Here is a 20,429-nt window from a genome sequence, read left to right as displayed (position 1 = left end):
TAGATGACTGATTACAAGAATTTTGCTGTTGTGTATTATTAACAATACTAAATACTAATGCTGTCATTTCAATCTGAACAGGTTCTGTGCTCCTGACCGCTCTATATCTTAGCACTCCATATCTTGATAAGCAGATTTTCTTTGAAAGTCAGCTACGGTAGAGACATGGTGGCTATCCCTATCCAAAAGAAATAAAAGTTTCAATATTTCCACATTTTGAAAGAAAAACACAAGTCAAAGTCCCTCACAATTGATTTGAAGAAGACATTTTTAGTTTTGTTTTGTTTTGTTTTGTTTTTTGTTTTGTTTTTTGTTTTTTTCTGTGCCTGGTAACTGCAATTCAGACAACACCAAACAAGCTGGTTACTTTTTCAGTGGTCAGTAAAAACTATATTGTTAGTTGTTCTTGCATTAAACCATTTAGTAAACAAGAAGCACTTCTCCTGCATTATTCATAGATGTGGCAGATGACATAAAACAAATCAAACCACACTGAATCCAGCAGAAGTTCATTTCAATGAAGTTCTTCTTAGAGCTTAGTCTACATTGAAATAATCCCTACAAGGAACTGAAAGTCAGGAATCCTGCTATGTAATAGTACGGCATTTGAAATCGTAACTTATTTAACACAATTCTATATTAGCATCCCTGCATGGCACCTAAGTGTTTTTGTATTAGAGGAAACTACATTATGTCTACATCCGAATGAAAAGAAAGTGTGGAACATGTATGAAAAATTCTAAAGTCTTAAGCTCTTTTTTTTTTTTCTTTTTTCCATTTCAAAATTTTGGTAAAAACAAGGTCACAAATATGAAATGGATATTGATGGCACTTAGGCACTCTTCCCATGGAAAAGAGACATCTGGAGTAAGAACAATGATTACTTGATATTTCTGTCATGGCCTCTGGAAGCTCACTGACAAAAGATGCAAGTTCTTCCCTCAAAATCTATTAAAATTGGTTTAACTTTTTTTTTTTTTTTTTTTTAAATGACAGAACTTTTTATTTCTTTATTTGAACTACAGATGTCCATGTAGTTTTACAAATGGCAATACAACAGCTGTGTAATACTGGACTCATATCAATAACACACAGAGGAACATCCATACAAGAAATAACTGTACTTAAAGATTCAAACTCTGAGTCTTTCAAACAAGTAACAAGTCTCTCCACAACAAGAATCAAAACACACTGTGCCAATACATGAGGATTTTAAATGTCAGACCAGGTTTTCAGAGCAGAAGTCAGAGGAAAGCATCAGTCTATCACAATTCATTGTGTACAGTCTCTTCTACAAACTCAAGTTTTTGAATCTCTGTCCTTTCAAAGTTCATACTTCTAAAACTTTCTTCAAGCCTATCAGAATCTTCTTCACTGTCTGTACTACTCAAGTTCGTGTCAAAATCCAGTTCATCCTCCAGTCCACTTTCCTGGCTGTTTTTAGTAGTCTTATCCTCAATTCCATCTTGTCCTTTATTGATCCTGCAAAAAATCAATATTAAGTTAGCAACTATTACTTCTGGAATTTATAAATATTTTAAATAAGAATGGGATGAAGGACACAACAGTCTACCTGGGTGGTGGGGGAAGGAGAAAGGAGAAAATAATCTAAAATTACTTTCATGTTGAGTAGACAGTAAGGGAAAAGAGACTAAGAAATAAAAAGAATACATATTTAAGTATGATAAAATCATAAAATAACTTAAGTTGGAAGGAAACTTAAGGATTAATCAAGTTCCAACTCCCCTACCACATGCAGGATTACCAATCAGTAGATAAGTGCTAGGCCTGGTTGCCCAGAATCCCATCCAGCTTGGCCTTGAATACCTTCAGGGACGAGGCATCCACAACCTCTCTGGGCAACCTGTTCCAGCATTTCACCAACCTCTCAGTGAAAAGCTTCCCCTGACATCTAACATAAATCTTCTCTCCTTTACTTTAAAACTATTTCCCCTTGTCCTATCTCTATCTACCTGTGTAAAAACTTGACTCTCTTGTTTACGACTTCCCTTTAAATAATGGAAGGCCACAATGAAATCTTCCTGCAGCCTTCTCTTCCCCAGACCAAACAAGACAGGCTCCTTAAGCCTGTCTTTACAGAAGAGGTTCTCTGGCCCTCTGATCAGCATCATGGCCCTCCTCTGGACTCTCTTGAACAGCTCTACATTTTTCCTGTGTGCAAAGACTGGAGGCAGGACTCCAGCTGGGGCCTCATGAGAGAAGACCACCTTCCTTGTCCTTCTGGCCACCCCTCTTCTGATGTAGCCTAGGATACTGCTGGCCTTCCAGTCTGCAACCACACACTGCTGGCTCACGCTAAGCATTTCACCTACCAAGACCCCTAAGTCCTTCTCAGCAGGGCTACTCTCAAAGAATTCTTCTCCAAGTCCATATACATAGCTGGGATTACCCAAACCAAGTGCAAAATCTTATACTTTCTTTTGTTAAACCTCATTGGCTTCACATGGGCCCACCTTACAAGTTTATCAAGCTCATTCTGGCTGGCATTCCTTCCTCCTGCCATATCAACTAGAATCATAGAATTATAGAGTCACAAGGTTGGAAAGGACCTGCAAGATCAACTAGTCCAACCATCCTCCCATCACCATTGCTACCACAAGCACTAAACCATATCTCGTAGCTCCTCATCCAGACGCCTCTTGAACACTGCCAGGGACAACGGCGACTCCACCACCTCCCTGGGCAGCCATTCCAGTGCCTGACCACTCTCTGAGAGAAAAAGTTCTTCCTCATGTCTAACCTAAACCTCCTCTGGTACAAATTGTGGTCATTTCCTCAGGTCCTGTTCGTTGCCTGGAAGAAGAGGCCAAACCCCTCCTCATCACAACCTCCCTTCAGGAAGTTGTAGAGTGCAATGAAGTCTCCCCTGAGCCTCCCCTTCTCCAGAGTAAATAATCCCAGCTCCCTCAGCTGCTCCTCATAAGATTTGTGCTCCACATCCCTCACCAGTTGCGTTTTCCAGGGCCTCAATGTCTTTTTTGTAGTGAAGGATCCAAAACTGAACACAGTACTCGAGGTGCGGCCTCACCATTGCTGAGTAGAGGTGGATGATCACCTCCCTGCTCCTGCTGGCCACGCTATTTCTAATGCAGGCCAGAATGCTGTTGGCCCTCTTGGCCACCTGGGCACACTGTTGGCTCATGTTCAGCCGAGAATCAACCAACACTCCCAGGTCCCTTTCCTCTTCACACTCATCCAGCCACTCAGCCCCAAGCCTACAGCGCTGCATGGGGTTATTGTGCCCAAAGTGCAGGACCCAACACTTGGCCTTGTTGAACCTCATCCCATCCACCTCAGCCCAGTGATCCAGCTTATCTAAATCCCTCTGAAGGACCTTCCTACTCTCAGGTGCAATGACACCACCTCACAGCTTGGTGTCATCTGCAAACTTACTGAGGGTACACTCAATCCCCTCATCTAGGTCATCAATAAAGATATTAAACAAGATGGGCCTCAGACCCCTGGGGGACACCACTTGTAATGGGTCGCCAGCTGGACTTCACTCCATTCACCACTACCTGTTGGGCATGGCCCTCTAACCAGTTCCTTACCCAAAGAAGGGCATACCTGTCCAGGCCTTGGGCAGCCAGTTTCCCCAGAAGAATTATGTGAGAGACTGTGTCAAAGTCTTTGCTAAAGTCTAGGGAGACTATATCAACAGCCTTCCCCTCATTTGCGAGTCTGGTCACCTAGTCCTAGAAGATGAGGTTGGTCAAGCACAACCTGCCTTTCATAAACCCGTGCTGGCCAGGCCTGATCCCTTGGATGCCTCGCACATGCCGTGTGATCTCACCCAAGATGATTTGCTCCATAACTTTCCCTGGTAGCAAGGTCAGGTTGACAGGCCTATACTTCCCTGGATCCTCCTTATGATCCTTCTTGTAGATTGGAGATCTGCAAGCCTCCAATCCCCTGGGACCTCTCCAGATAACCAGGAGCACTGGTAGATGACCAAGACCGGCTTGGCAATCACCCCCGCCAGCTTTGTCAGCAACCTAGGATGAAGCCTGTCCAGTACCATGGACTTGTGACAGCCCAGATGGAGGCGGGGCTCTCTAACTGTATCCACCTGAATCACCCGGGAGTCTAATCCCAGACTTCCAGATCAGGGTGTAAAGTCCCTGAGAATAACTGATCTGCCTATTAAAGGAAGATGTAAAGAAGGCATTGAGAACCCCAGCCTTCTCCTTATCCTCAAAATACCATATGACAGTATACAGCTTGGTGTCATCAGAGAACTTGCTGAGGGTGCACTCACTCCCACCATCTATGCCATTGATAAGGATGTTAAAGAATACCAGTCCCAAGGCAGACACCTGGACAACACCATTCGTGACCAGCCTCCACCTGGACAGAGAGCCATTGACCACAACCCTGTGGCTGTGACCACACAACCACTTACTTACCCACCAAACAGTCCACCCTTGAAATCTATCTCTCTCCAATTTGGAGATAAGGATGTGGTTGGACCATATCAATGGCCTGTCACAAGTCCAGGCAGATGATACCAGTTTGCCCTTCTTTGGCCCACAGATGCTGTCACTCCATCATCACAGAAGGTGATCAGACTGGTCAGGCATGATATGTCCTTGGTGAAGCCATGCTGGCTGTATGGGATTGCCAGCTCATCCCTGATGTGCCTTAATATATCTTCCAGGAGAATCTGCTCTATGATTTTCCCAGGCACAGTGTATACACGTATATACGTATGATTGTATATAAACAGTCTGACTAACTAGTTAGCTGCTGATGAGCAGTCATAGACCAGTAAATTAATATAGAATGCTCAATAAAAGTGACTTATTTACTAAAAGAATTAAAAAAAAAAGAGGAAAGCCTGCTAAAAACACTGCAGTAACTGTGCTCAGTATCAGCCCATCTTTATTTCTGTTCCTGGTAACTGAATCATCAAATGACACACAAGATGCAAACAGTAAATTGGCTTATGCATATTTTATGATGCTCTATATTTAAATCTATTTCAAAGTACTTTGTTCCTAAGGTAGAAATACAATCTTCTCTTTGGTATTATAATAAAGTGTCTTATTTGAGTAAGACTTATTTGGCCCAGCCTCACTAACATCAATAAGCATTCCACCTTGGTTTCAGCAGAAGAAAATGAAGCTGATGACTTCTACTGATTTCTGTCAGGATTATTCAGAACATGGCATGAAGCGTAACAGTGTCTTGTATAGTTTCCAAACAAGCCTTATTAAAAAGGGAAAAAAGAAGCACAGTACTGAAACTATATAATTTATGAGCTACTTACGGAATTACAATTTCTTTTTCCTTTCCACATTTGGCACAAACTTCTAGTTTACTAGCACATGGTCGACAAATAATGTGGTAAGGATCTTTCACAGCTTTCTGGAGGCACTTCACACTGTGAAGAGAAAGAAAACATAATTACTTGTTTCTTTGACAAGCACTTATTAAATATTCTGTGTTGAAAGACAACACACACAACACAGAGAGCCTTCAAAAGAATTTCTATAGTCCAGTCTCATTCTTTAATATTAAAACTAAAACTGAAGAAAAAAATATTAAATTAAAAAAAAAAATCTCACATTAAAGTGACAAAACAGATCTTTCAATTCATTTCAATAAGTTATTTTGCTCTAAAAGCTGCATAAATTATTCATCTGGCTTACCAATAAAAGAAAATAAAAACACAGTATAAGAAGGTGCATACATTTTTACAGATTGAAAGGTTTCAAACAAAACAATGCAATGTCTTTTTCTTGAACTTCTCAGAATATAAACAAAACCAGTGCTGGACTTTGCTTTCTACAAATCCATGCCTGCAAGGAACTTTATCCTAAACAAAACCATCCTAAATTTCTAGAGGTTTTTGGTTACTGTTTTCAAGTATGGTAGAACTCTGTTCATCAAATAATTTCTGAAATGCTATGGCTTAATGTTCAGCTGACACTTTTAATGCCTTGTATTTTTGTTGAACAGAACCTGGAATTAAATAACCCACACCAGGCAGCTGTCTTAAAATAAGTCATCCTTGCTTGGTTCTTCAGGCACTCAAAGTCTATCAGGAAAGCTTTAGTATGTAGCATACAGTTCTAAACACTCAATTTGTAGACTAACAGGATAAAGACAAACATCAAGTATATATCAATGTCTTGTAAGACTCTAACATTTCTACAGATCTTCTCAGTTGTGTCTCACTGTACACTATTAATGCAAGCCAGTTTGTCTTTAATACTTTAATTTTTAATACTTAAATACCCAAAATGAAATTAAAGGCTAAGCTGTAGTTCTACTAAAAATCGTAATTTAAAAAGAGGTTAAAAAAATATAAATAAATTTATATGCATAAGTCCTTAATTTCCATACTCTGTGATGTAAATATTTCAGTTTCTTAGCTTGAAAGTCATGCTTTTAAAGTATGTATTTATTTCATTTTGAAGCTTAACCAATTGAAATTCTTAATAGCCTACGTCTTTCAGAACACTGGTCCATTCAGCCAGCATAGTATCCAATGGATGTGGGAACAACAACAAAAAAATCACTGCAGAATTAGAGTTAAGAATGATATGAAGTCTAATTTTCTTGTTCAAAACTATGACAACATACTTAGTCAGAAGCAGCTGTCCTGCAAAGCCACTTTTTCTATTCTTCATGCTTCCCTGATTTACAAATCTTTTTGTATGCTTTTTTTTTTTTTTTTTTCTTACTTTTGGAGGTGGATAGAGAGAAGACAAAACAATCAAGCCGGTCAAGATCCATCTAGATGACATCCCTTCCTTCTGCCATATCAACTACAACATTCAGCTTGATGTCATCAGAGAACTTGCTGAGGGTGCACTCACTCCCACCATCTATGCCATTGATAAGGATGTTAAAGAATACCAGTCCCAAGGCAGACTCCTGGACAACACCATTTGTGACCAGCCCCCACCTGGACACAGAGCCATTGACCACAACCCTGTGGCTGTGACCACACAACCACTTACTTACCCACCAAACAGTCCACCCTTGAAATCTATCTCTCTCCAATTTGGAGATAAGGATGTGGTTGGACCATATCAATGGCCTGTCACAAGTCCAGGCAGATGATACCAGTTTGCCCTTCTTTGGCCCACAGATGCTGACACTCCATCATTACAGAAGGTGATCAGACTGGTCAGGCATGATATGTCCTTGGTGAAACCATGCTGGCTGTATGGGATTGCTAGCTCGTCCCTGATGTTCCTTAATATATCTTCCAGGAGGACCTGTTCCATGATCTTTCCAGGCAAAGAAGTGAGGTTTATCAGCCAGTAACACTTCACTTCTAGTTGGTCTGTCCAATATCTGGATCAGGAATTTATCCTCAGTAGACTCCAGGATTACTTGTATCATGCCATGTTGTTTTCCCAGCAAATTTCCAGGTGGCTGAAATCCCCCTATCAGGATAAGATGCTGCAAGCACAATGCCTCCTGTAGCTGAAGCAAGAAGGTCTCGTCAACAGGTTCCTCTTAATAAGGCAGCCTGCAGTTAACCCTGACAATCAGATGTCCTTTGTTGGTTTCGTCCCTGATTTTAATCCACAAGCTTTTAACCTGGTCATGGCTGTTTCTCAGTCAGCTGTTTGCAATCTACCCTCTTCTTAACATAGAGAGAAACTCTATTGCCCCTCCTGCCTTGCCTATCCCTTCTAAAAAGACTGTAGCCCTTAATCACAGTATTTTGGTTGTATGATTGGTCCCATCATGTTTCTAAGATAGCAATTAGGTCAGTGTTTTCTAATTACCAAGTTTCCATCTCCATACACCATGCTGTGTGCACTGGTGTAGTCACTTCAGCTGGCCTATTGACCATGTTACCCTCCCATATGTCCTAAGTTCCACCAGGATAAATCTGAGGTTTTCCCCTTCTGCTTCCTGAAGTGACAGTGTTTCCAGCTCTTCTCTGTCACTCAGTAGCACATCTCCTTCCTCCAACAAATTTAGTTTTATGCTCTGATGATCAGTCCTGCCAGCTAGCTGCCAAGGTATGTTCTTTGCCATCCTGCTTAGTTATATCCCAACCAACATAAACATGTCCAGTTTATACAAAGGTGCAACCTAAATCATACAATCAAAAGACACCCATGCGTCCATTCACAAACTGGTCCATTCTCTTCCTGGTTCCTAGTATCCAACCAGGAGGACTGAGGAGAACTGTCAACGGTTTACAGGCTGGTTTGGCCCAGCTCTGTGACTAGGAAGGTGGAGGGATTTTGCAAATCCATATCTCCACAAAAGGGAAACAGGGAGCCCAAAATAAAAATAGCAGCAACATCTGAGGAGAATCAAACTAATTTACTAAATATGGTATCGGAATGCATGACAATACACCATAATACAATATAATTAGAATTGAAGCTAATACATATAATGAGAGAGTGTCTGAAAGGTGGATAGGCCTCACCGTAACATTGAGGTGAGATGCGCAGTCTGTTTCAGCAACATGGAGGAGAGCCTGACTTAGAAGAGGAGGTCAGATGACCTACCACAGCCTTATGTCTGCTCCCCCTGAGCAGAAATGATAACAGCACAGTGAACAGTCTTCTAGGGAATCTAGTTCTTCTCTTCTGGGTACCCAGAACTGGAGCATTAACACTTCAACTCCCAGTGGACTACATGATGTTATGATGTGGAACACCAATAACCAAAAATCACAGAACCATGACAAGAATACTACCTATGCTTCCACTCCCTTCATCATCTTCCCAAGGGTCAAAAAGTCCTTTTTAACATTTTGTAATTTCCTAATTGCAGCCTTCTGTGAGCCAGCTTGAAAGACCAACAGCAGACAGTAGCCCCCCAGCTTTTTCACACCTGGTAGCCTCTTCTGGATGTCCCAGATGCAGGCTTCTGGCAGACAGAAAACTTCTTAAATGATTATCTGGGCAGCAAATGGGAGCCTCAGTGCTTCTCAGGGCAAAATCCCTAATCACAAAGATGCTTTGCCTTTTCTTTAACTGCACTGGTTCTAACTCAGATTTTTGGTTGGACCATCTTAACTTGGTTGCTCCTTTCCAGTTCTCAGCCACTGTCCAGACGTTCTTCTCTTCCCATCCCCAGAGCTTCACATCTGTTGCTTGAGAATATTTCAGAGGCAAGAGAAAGGCTTCTCCTGTTGGCCTGAGTAGAGACAAAGGTCCAGTTTCCCTCATTTTGAAATTTTTTTTGCCGTCTGACTCCTTAGGGCCAGAAGTCTGCTTATCTTCTTTCCCTTGCTGAAACTTAAGACAGGGCTGTTGGTCTGGCTTCTGTTACTGTATGACACCAAGCATCACAGTCTCTCCAACTGCTGGATACATCTCAGCCTGGTGTTTTCCTCATGCAACCTGGCCACCAGCTCAAAAAGTTAATCAAGCTGGGCACACCTGCAACCATGACACCCTACTCTGCCCTCAGGCTCAAAGTTCTGGGCAGCTCTGTCACTCCTAGGGAAGTCCATCCAAGTGCACATATCAGACCGAAAAGGTTGTGGTGCCTCCTTCATTTAGGTTTCTACCTCGGGCCAACTGCTTGGTGGGTGGTCACCATGTTTCTCAGTAGAGTGCTGCTCCCTACTGTAACCAGATAGACAGAAGAAAGCAGACCCCCTTGTGCTCTTGCTGTGCTCACTACCTGTGTGAATTGTGCACCACACCCTTACTGCCATGCCATGCCCATCTGCATGATCTATTTGTCACCTGTGAAAGATTTTTTGTTTTTGAATCCCTACTTAGTGGTAAGCATAACCCAGAACATCCACTTTGGAAACTAGAGACTTCTACATTAAGTAGAACGATTTTTTCTTGAACATGAAAGGATGACACTGTTTAAAAACAAAATATTTTTTGTGTATGGCTTCATATTAAAAAGTAAAACTTCATGTAAGTAGCAGATACAGTATGAACAGATATTCCTTCTCTTTCAGACTTAAGAAAACCAAAATTAAGACACAATCATTCAGGAAGTTATGCATGTTCTCACATAACCTCCCCAACTGGTTCAGAAGCATATATATCAGAAGTATGTAACTAAGAACAACATACAAATACAGAAGGAGCTAGGGAGACAAAGCTGATTACTTTATGCACCACATCCCAGCTACAGTTTCCTTGAGTTCAGTGTTTCATTGCTGGAATGTTAGCTGCATCTGGAGACATTGATGTAAGAATCTCTACAGATGTGCAATTCTGACTTGCTACAAGATCTGAGAAAATCACACTGTAACTGATTCAGTTCTAACTCTTTTTCTGGGAGGACACTGACATGTTTTTGGAAACTTACAGGTTCAAAATGATCATTAAGAATATTCAAACATTTTAACAGTGAGGAAGGAAGCAGCTGCTTTGCTATGTTTTCTAATATTTAAGATAAAAGCATTAAAGAAATGGAAAATTAATACAGTATTTTGATTATTGCTGCAGACTCCAGACTGAAAAACATGATATATAAGTAGTATAGACTTGTAGCATCTACGAGTTTCCAAAAACAAAATATGCTCCAGAAAGTTCATAAACAATACTGCCAGTGATTAAGACAAAGCATCTGTACTCACCATTTTTTAGGTTTTGATAGTAGTTTATACTTGCTGAATTTTACCCGCCACTCCAAAATACCTTTACAATGCTGACACACTCCGTCATGAAGTTTAGAATTTATTTTCTAAATAAACAAATAATAATGAGAATCAGAGAAGCTTTCTTATCTTTATAAGTATAATCTTGCTTAGAAAGCATTTTTACGCATCATGTGATTCACACTGTATTTAGAAAATTATCTGATGTTAATCATTTTATACATTTACCACTTGTTATTTTCTTCAGCAGAAAGAGTGGTGAGGTCACCCTCTACTTTGAGGTAGTCTTTGGTATTACTAACATAGTTACAACACTAATATAAGTAGTAGGTATAATATGAACTGTGTTCTTATGTTATTTATGGTATATTGTTATTTTATTATTATCATTATTATTATTACGTCTCTGAAGCAGAAATGAACCCTGAAAAACACTGTCTTTATTTGGAAAAGATACCTCACAAGACTTAAAATTTAGCTTATTATTGCTCAAGATAATTCCACACTACAGGTGTTCTCCAAAAGCAGTGTCCCCTATTTTATGATGTTGGACAACAGTATCAGAGTTAGATGTTGGTGATATGGCAGTAGAGATTGAACCCTCCCATCAATATTCCATTACGTTCTGTTGCTATGGGACAGATGGCAGTCGAGGGGCAGTCCGACAAAATGGCATCCGACATGGAGTGTGTATGAAGCGAAGGTGTGGAACTGAATTCATGCAAGCAGAAAAAAAATGCACCCTCTAGCATCCATCAACATTTGATGGACACCTATGGAGACCAAACAGTGGTTTTGTAGCTGAGAATTTGCTCTACCAAATAATGTTTTTGCCCTCTTTGTATCACCATAGTTTTCATGAAAGTAAATAGGAGGCACTACTTTCAGAGCAACCTGTGTACACACTTGAAATGAGTAGTCTCACAAGTCTTTCTTAGACCACAGTCAAATGGAATTAGCATATTTGCTGGCAAACCATTCCATGTTTCTTTCACCATAAACTTCCCCTATGAAAATGTAGTACATTTCTGCACTTGAGCATCTACGATAAAATTAAAAAAAAGTCAAAATGGTCTTTCAAACTACAATAAATTCTCAAGATAATACCAAATTTATTGTAAGATCTTCTGTAACTTTTTGTGTTTAGTTTGATTGGCAATATGAACTATCAACTGGTTGGTACGGTTTGCACAAGGCAAGTTCTTCAGAGATAGTGAACAGGAACAAACCACACTTGCCTTAAAGACCAAGTGATGAATACTAGTTCACTCAACTTACTTTCATACTTTCTCTAAACAAAAACATCAGCAGTAATTACAATTATTATACAGTTTTACTCATGCATAACTATGAAAACAAAATTTTCACTGAAAATAAAAAAATAATAAAAAGTCTGTGTATTTTGAAACAGATGCAAAATGATATTCAAAAACTATAAGGTGGCCAAAACCACATTTATTGATTTATTGCTTAAAATATCCAAAAGTTCTTTGGGATAGATTCTACATTAATCAGTATCTGGCTTTATAATACTATTTCAGAAATAAGTTAAAAAGTTCACCTATGCATACAGCAGCTACTGAAATAATTTCTTAGTTTTATGACCTTACTGAGCTTCTTACTACACCAAAAAAGTCTACCTCAATTAGATGGAAGTTTCAATTAGAAGAATAAGTCTAGCTTTAAACACGCAATATCTTACTCCATGCCTAAAAAGGTATGTGGTAGAGGAAATACTACACATGAGTGAGACTACTATGGAATCTGCTTTGTAATGTTTTCATTTTCACTCGGCTTCACTTGTTCAGCTGCGGCACTTCTTGTCTGGAAAGTTAAAAGACAGAAAACTTCTTTCAAGTAATTGAATACTGACTTAGCATATTAAAAAGAAATAAAAGACACCATACTCCCCCCCATTCAGAAGGAAAAAAAAAAAAGAGATTTTGTAAAATGCTATAATAAAGAAAGCTCTGATGCCTGCTATGTACTGGGAATGAAGTTTGCCGGGAAACACAGTTATTCAGACAACACAAAAACTTTCTGAGAGAAGAAAATCAATAAAAAGTCCTCAGTAGATACCTGTGAAAATGTTGCCAATCAAACAGGTCAGCTTGATTGTGCTCATACTTTCAAAATACATGCAATTTGAAGATATGCCTTCTTTCCAGTGCTTAATTTGCATAAAGATTCCAAGCAGGATAGCCATAATAAGTTTCTAAAAATGTGCAAATAAGACCCAACTTCCCAGTTCTCCCTCTCACTATCCTAATTTGCATTAATTAGTAATGCAGGAGGGAAGACTGACACAAAGGTCATTTGTATTCACAAGCATGCTTTACTGTAATCAATTACTTTTGGTATTGTCAAGGCAGAACCCAATAAACTTAAAAACACTGCAACAGTTCACACTGAAGACAGTTGAAATAACTGCTAAAGAAGTTGCTAACACCTTCTTTTGAAACAAGAGTTAGCTTCCTTGCTGACAAACACCTAGTTTCCAATAACGTGTCATACTACCAGTGCTGGGGACAGAACCCTGTCCCTACGTGACACAGGGATTGGCTCAGCGATGTGTAACACACCTGGAATTTAGGAGGCCACACTGAAGGTGTGTGTGGCGTAAACAGTGCAGAGTAAGGCAGGCATTACTTTCACCTCTCATTTGAAGGAAACTCAAAGTCTGTAGAACAGACATCTTACTTCAGATGCTACTGAATGATTCTTATGGTACAGTGAAATGCATATAGTTATTATTAATAGCACTTCTTCTCCTCCCTTTCCCCCCCTTCCACTCCCATATCTCATACAGCTCCTGAATATATAATAATCACAGAATCACAGAATCACAGAATTGTAGGGGTCGGAAGGGACCCCCAGAGATCATCAAGTCCAACCCCCCTGCCAAAGCAGGTTCCCTACAGCAGGTCGCACAGGTAGGCATCCAGGCAGGTCTTGAACATCTCCAGAGAAGGAGACTCCACCACCCCCCTGGGCAGCCTGTTCCAGTGCTCCGTCACCTCACTGTAAAGAAGTTCCTTTGCACATTTGTGTGGAACTTCCTATGCTCCAGTTTCTGGCTGTTTCCCCTTGTCCTGTCTCCACTCACCACTGAAAACAGTCCAGCCTTGCCATTCTGCCCCCCACACTTTAGATATTTATAGACCTGGATCAGGTCCCCTCTCAGTCTTCTTTTCTCAAGGCTAATCTTCCAGTCATTAATTTTTCATTTTATTTTTTAAAAAACAAAAAGGCAGATCATGCTGAGTTGCAAAGATGTCTTTTCACATTGCTCATAAGACAGCACTCAGAATGCTTGGAAATGCCTCTTAGAGCAAGACCAAGGACTTGCCACATAGCATATATGCCAGCTTTGTTTCGAACAAGTTCCAGAGTCTTATCTGAACTCATTCTGAAGTCCTCCCTCCAATACTCTAATTCACTGTTTCCCCACAGAAACTCTCTCATGTATTATGAGTAATATATGAGAAGCTCAAAAAATAAAGTAATTCCATTTCATAGTAACAAGTACATTATCTATATAAAGTCAGTCAACCTCTGCCAGGTACAGAGCAGGTCTGTATATTTAGACTGTTTTTACAGTCAAGTTTCAACTATTCCACATTCCTGGTTCAATCAGTCATACTCCAAACATTCAGGACAAAGCTATAAATTAAGTACATTGACCAAAACACCAAGAGCTTGGACACAAAAGTCACGAAGAGAAAGAAATTCAACGTTACCAAATTTAATTTTTACATATCACACTGAGTAGTTAAAAGATAATCACATTTTGAAGAGATGCCCATCACCCTGACTAAACAAAGCTTCAGTGGGAGAGGCAATGAAACTGTAGATTCCCTAGGGGAAATGAAGAAAGATATAATTGAAGTACAGAGGACTGTGCTGTAAGAATGAAGGTGGCTTCTGCAGAGACAGATTTTCAAGTCACAGTAGAAATGATAAGTAAATGCAGCAAGTCAGGAGAGCTAAGAGGCCAATTTCATTCCAAACAATGGAGTGCTTATCTGCCAGTACAGAGATACAGTTACAGGAAGTATGCAGGGATGCTCCTGCTCCTTCCACCAATATCAAATGTACCACTTCTGTTCTGTTCCTTTCTCAGATAAGAAATTTAAACAAAGTGCAAAAATGAGACTAAAGATAAAATAGAAGAAACTCAAAATTGAGATAATTCCTAAGATCGGTAACAAAATGAATCACCATTCCCAAACTTTCCTACCTCTTTAATTTTGAAATTGCTTTTGAAATTACTTCCAGTCATATTACTAACAGTTCTCCAACAGACATGTAGCTGATAAACAATAAGAGGACTCTAACATAAGTAACAAAGAATGTTCTCAAGAATCTAAGAAGATTTAAAACCTTATTGAATAGGAAATTTAACACTTTATTAAAGTACTAAATGTTCAATCGTAATAGAAACAAAACACTCTTGGAAGAAGCATGCCGTAAATGCTGTGGTATTACTGGTACCAGAAAAAGACACCAAATTTGGCTGTAGCTACTGTACTTCAGTCCTGATGCAAGGCACCTGGACTTATCAACAGCCATCTGTAGGACTACAAATTTAACAATTTGGAATTCAAAGAAAAACGAGGAATCTGCTCAGAAGTTGGCAATTGGAAGAAAGACAACAGATTTTAAGTTTCAACTTCATCCTTCTAACAGGCACATATACAGCACAGTACCTTCCTCCTCTTCAGCCATGTCCTTTATTTTTTACTCAATTTTGGCACTGCAGGTATGGGGTGAGATGGTTAATCATTGGCTCAGCATATCTGAATGGGAAACCAATTCTAACATCCTTCCACTAGCCAGGGAATTAGAAAATCAAAACAGAACAATGGATTGATGTAAAGCACATTAAGCCGCAGATTTACCCAGTTAAATCTTGATTTGTGCTTGTCTTCTACGTTTATCTTGCTCATAAATAGTACCTGATTTTTAAATCTTACTAATACAAGCTGCTCTTCATGAGCAAAACAGACTTGATGAAGCCAATAAAATTGTGCAAAATTAAACATTTGGATCATTTTTTATTATTTTTTGATTGAGAAACATGTAAGATTAAGTTCCTTTCACAAGCATGAAGAGAAACTTCCCTTCTATCTCAGCCATAACATGGAAATTAATAGTAAAATAAATTTCTCTGTTGCTTGTTTTTCCCATTAATATTCACTGTTGTATGTATCTGATACGTTTCACATATTCAGACTTCTTTCTTTTCAACCATTTAATAGCTTGCTTTCATCTAACAGTATAAAAAACCCAACTACATACACAAAGACCTGAAATAGGATTTCAAACATCTTTTCCATTCAAACTTTTTTTTAAACAGCTTTCACTCAGCTTTCTCACACACAACAACATGGTAATGCTTAATGCTTCTGGTCTGAAATGTTTTTTCTAGGTGTGAAAACTACTCAGATTAGATTCTGCTTCTGTCACAGTCGTTTTTTACTTTCATTTCCCTATTTTACATACTAGCTCTTTCCTCTTCCCCTTTACCATACTTCCTCCAATATCAGGATAGCTCATTCAATGCTTGCAGTACTTCTGTACGTTCTCCAAAGACACAGCAATTATGCAACGCTGGCATATATAAACAAGTCTGAAGTATACAGTCACAAAACATTCCATGTGCATATAATATACACAGTCAGGTCAACTGCATCAATAAAACAGCATCCTCTGTATGCTCAACTAACCCAACATTAAAACATTTAACAATCTGCCAAAAGCAGTTCAGAAAGTATTAAAGTAAACACATGTGCCTACACCTACTAACCTGGCTCACAAAATGACTCCTAGCTTAAGCTTAGCATTAAAGAAGCAGTCACAAGGAGGATGTAATAATGGGGTTTCAAAGATGCCTCACTGTCTGTCTGGAAGTTTCTAATTATGTGTGCATGCACGTGTGTTTTGATTCACTGCACTGACAGCAGACTTCTACGACACATCAGTGGCTTATTCTACTATAAATCAACACGGCATCAATGCTATCCAAAATCTTTCTTCTCATAAGAAACAGCAGATACTGATTGGATCAACAAAGCTGAATGCAACATTTCTGAGTGACTGCATTCTCAGAAAAACAAGACTCCACACAATCTCCAGTGTACAACTACAAAGTAGTTAGAACAGAACAGTGCAAACTAACAGACAAACTCTGTGATAGAAAATCCTTGTATTTGCTATAGTACATGCCTCACAGACTGAAATCAGTTTCCCCAGCAAACTTCACTTGCTCACATACAGCATACACTGACTTTAAAACACACGAAATCGAAATCTTCCTTTTAAGCCCAATTCCAAATGGCCTTCTTGATCTCCAAGACATTTAGCCTTTTTTCACATCAGCGGAGAGGTTCTTAACAACTTCATTCTCCAAGAACAACCACATATCTCAGAACGTATGAGACTGTGCATATTTAGAAGAATTTACAATGTGCATATGTACTGAGTCTACCTTCAGCGCAGTCTTGTCACAGTCCAAAATATATGTTCAGTTTACTTCTCTTCTACCTACATGAAAAACTGCAAGATAAGCCTGAATTCACTTTCAAACTCAGAAGAAAAGGAATAGCTAGAAATCAGACTTTATCCTGCCAAGTTGCCCTATGTTGCAGCAAGACAAATTCCAGCAGTGTTATCTGTCACTTCCATTTGGCTACCAGTGTACCTACATCTTCCCTTCTGAACTTCTAAGTCTCATTCATTGACTCCGCAATTAAGCCTCTTCCCAGTGCCTTCTCACAGTCTTGACCAGTGCCTCAACTAAAACAAATTATCTACACAGCCAGCTGAAGAAGTAGCTAGCATCAGCATAATGGTAAAGTTGAGGTTCAGAGTTAATAACATCCGAAATTTTGGAAAATCTGGATTATCATCTGGAGTGTAATTAATGAGGGGAAGAAACCGAGAAACAGATCAGTCATTTGGGTGTAAATATGAATCATTTTGTGGCCTACCATCTCATTACAATGGAGTTCTAAATGTTCCTATTGAACACTGCTTTCTTTCATCTCTAGAATTACCTTTATTTCCAGTTTCCACACTGTCTTAAGTAATAATAATAATTAAGAATTTATGTTTATATAACATAATGTATATTCCTCAGCTCAGAGTCACAAGCATCTGTTCCAGAATATACTAGGTAAAGCAATCACCCACAAACAAAATTCCCAATTTCAATAACTAACAGCAGTGTGTTTTATTCTGTCCAGCCCTTCCTTCTTCATTCATCCCAGCATGCAGGCTTTCCCAGCACTTCGTAGGCAGCTACCCAAACATGGGTCAGATGTAACATGCACTGTTTTCAGCTCATCTAGCCTATCCCAAAGTAATGCAGGCAGTAGGGCCTGGTCATTAGGAGAAACACAAGTGCCCTTTCGGCATGTTCTACAAGTAATCGTAACTAGTCTTTAAGATTAGAAAATGGATGCCAATTCATTTCAGATAGAAAGTATAAAACCTTTCAAAACATAACAAACAAGAAATAGCAACAAAAAGTAATGACTATTATAGTAATTTCCTCTTCAGCCACTTATTCAAAGAGAAGACTAGAAATAGACATGAAAATAACTACCTCAGCTTCAATCACAGTACAACCTGAAGCTACCGAACTTGATATCCAGCATTGCTAATGCAGTGCACACATGCACAAAGATATGAATTTTAAGCTAAAAATAATTCTACAGACTGAAGATGGCACTGAGCTGCACTGTGTACAACAGTAGCTAAAGACAGGCCACAAACTTAAAATAGTAGTGATTTACTGGAGATCCACCCACTCAGCAACTCAGCATTCTAAACTGATAGCCAGTAGGATATGGAAAGGAGGAATGTCCCAGTTCTGTGCCATGATCAAACTACCACTTTCTTCCTTTGTCTCATTACAGCTTAGATGTCTGTAGTCAATGTGATCACTCAGGACCACACCAGTACATAGGAGTGACAAGAGAAGCTAAGCTCATGCCAATATTCAGCATGCGTGGCATAACATTAGTCACCACCTAAATCTTGTTAAATCTCTTTTCAAGTTTCTTAAATGGTAGAATCAAGCCAAGTTATCATTATAATGGCCTCTGCATATTCTTTATTAAAAGAAGGCAAAAATTTGAATTTGTATACAAAAGTACAACACAAGAAAACAAACTTTCTTTCCCACTACCCTGTAATAGGAAGCAGCTTCTTCCCTATATTCAGCAATCTCCAAGAACTGGCAGGTACAAAGAGGAAGAAAGCACTTCCTTGGAAAAGAAAGACACAGTTTCACATTGAATTCAGTTCCTGCACTGAATCTTGACTGTGTTCAAACGATGCTTTTTTAAAAATATTTATTTATATAAGTTCATGGCACTGTGGAGCCAGTTCTCTCAGATATCAAATATACTAAAAAAAAAAAAAAGAAAAAAAAAAAAAGGAAAAAAAAATACCAAAGTGTACTTTAAAGAGATCGTTTCAGTTACAAATCTGAACTCATTTTCTCTTTAAGGACTTTTCTGATTGACCTGCTCTCTAGGATGTTTCATACGGATACATACAGGAAAACACATTTATCTGTACAATCGGAGATCACAAAGTGACTCAAACAATTAATAATACTGGTGATGCTTGGAGCAGGAAAACAGCCCGTTCAACTTGCAGAACCAGTCCTACAAACACTTGGGGAAAAAAAAAAAAAGAAACCGCAACCCTTTGGTGCCACTGTTTTGACTTACCAGTTTATTCCCCTCCTCTCAATTCTTTTTGACAATCTAACCTACTTAAAGGGACACTGACAGAATGACAACAGCGCTACATATTCCTCCTCCAGAGTGCTCATCTCGTGTTTTGTTTTATTCACATTTCCCAGTTTCATAAGGCATTTTGTCATAAAACCAAGCACCTCTCTGCAGTGATGATACTGCTCAGCACACTGAGTGGTCTTCATCCTCACAGCACTATTATGTTGCCACAACTGTATGTAGATAGAAGGTATTCCAGGAATACATTGTGAACCATTTCCTTTGCCTTTCTTGGAAACTAATTAAAAGACAACAATGGTCTTTTGTAACAGTGGTGTGAAAGTACCAGACCACTGCCATGCGTGCAATAGAGGCCCTGATGAAGCAGCAGGAGGCAGCTGTATGGAGCCACCCCTAAGCACACCTCCGGGTTTATTCAAGCCTTAAAGCAAACATGAGTGCTTTCTCAGTTGTCTCAAAAGCGTGACTTGTCGCGTAGACATGATAGCTGAAGTCGTTCAAAATTAATTTTGACTATGCTGAGATGTCAGAAATAAGGTGATACAAGAGATCTTCAATGCGAGCACCTTTCCAGAAGTCGGGCTGCCAACCCCGCAGACAACTCTGCACTCACAGTGCAGAGGTGAACACTTTATTTCAGCTTTCCTTTCTTACGTGGAAGTGACTCGACGAGCATTTCTCACTGTAGGTTCCAATCACCGCACGAGGCCTCGGCTCCTGCCGCCCCGTCCGCCCCGCCCCGCCTCTGACCCCGGGTGCCTCCCGGGCCTCCCTTCAGCCCTCACACTTCCCGGCGGCGGGCCCAAGGCCAGCTCCGACCCCCGCCTAGGCCCAGCCCTGCGCCTACCTTCAGCCGCGCGCTGGTGTCGTACTTGTCGTTCCTGAAGGCGCGCGCGTTCTGGTGGCGCTGGGGCCGCCTGCGCGCCACGTTCCCCTTCTCGGAGCTCATTCCCCCGGCAACCGCCGCTGCAGGCCGCGCGTGCCCCGGAACCGCTCCTCCCCCGACCCTCCATCTGCCATTGGCGGAAGCAGCCATCCGTTAAGCTCGCTCCGCAGCGGCGATTCGCCGTCCGCTCGCCACG

At 40.0% G+C, this 20,429-nt stretch overlaps 1 protein-coding gene across 1 annotated transcript; it reads right to left on the bottom strand.

The window, feature by feature from the left end:
* Positions 1-726: 726 nt before the first annotated feature.
* CZH9orf85 (chromosome Z C9orf85 homolog) lies at positions 727-20,349 on the bottom strand. Its single transcript, XM_048932517.1, has 4 exons — positions 20,195-20,349; positions 10,556-10,662; positions 5,291-5,404; positions 727-1,482 (listed from the first exon to the last, which is right to left on the bottom strand). The coding sequence occupies exons 1-4, from the start codon at positions 20,294-20,296 to the stop codon at positions 1,266-1,268; spliced, it is 540 nt and encodes a 179-aa protein (XP_048788474.1). The 5' UTR covers positions 20,297-20,349; the 3' UTR covers positions 727-1,265.
* Between the last annotated feature and the right edge of the window lie 80 nt (positions 20,350-20,429).

Source organism: Lagopus muta, chromosome Z, assembly GCF_023343835.1.
Source record: "Lagopus muta isolate bLagMut1 chromosome Z, bLagMut1 primary, whole genome shotgun sequence".
Classification (NCBI taxonomy): domain Eukaryota; kingdom Metazoa; phylum Chordata; class Aves; order Galliformes; family Phasianidae; genus Lagopus; species Lagopus muta.
This window is presented reverse-complemented; position numbering and strand designations above follow the sequence as displayed.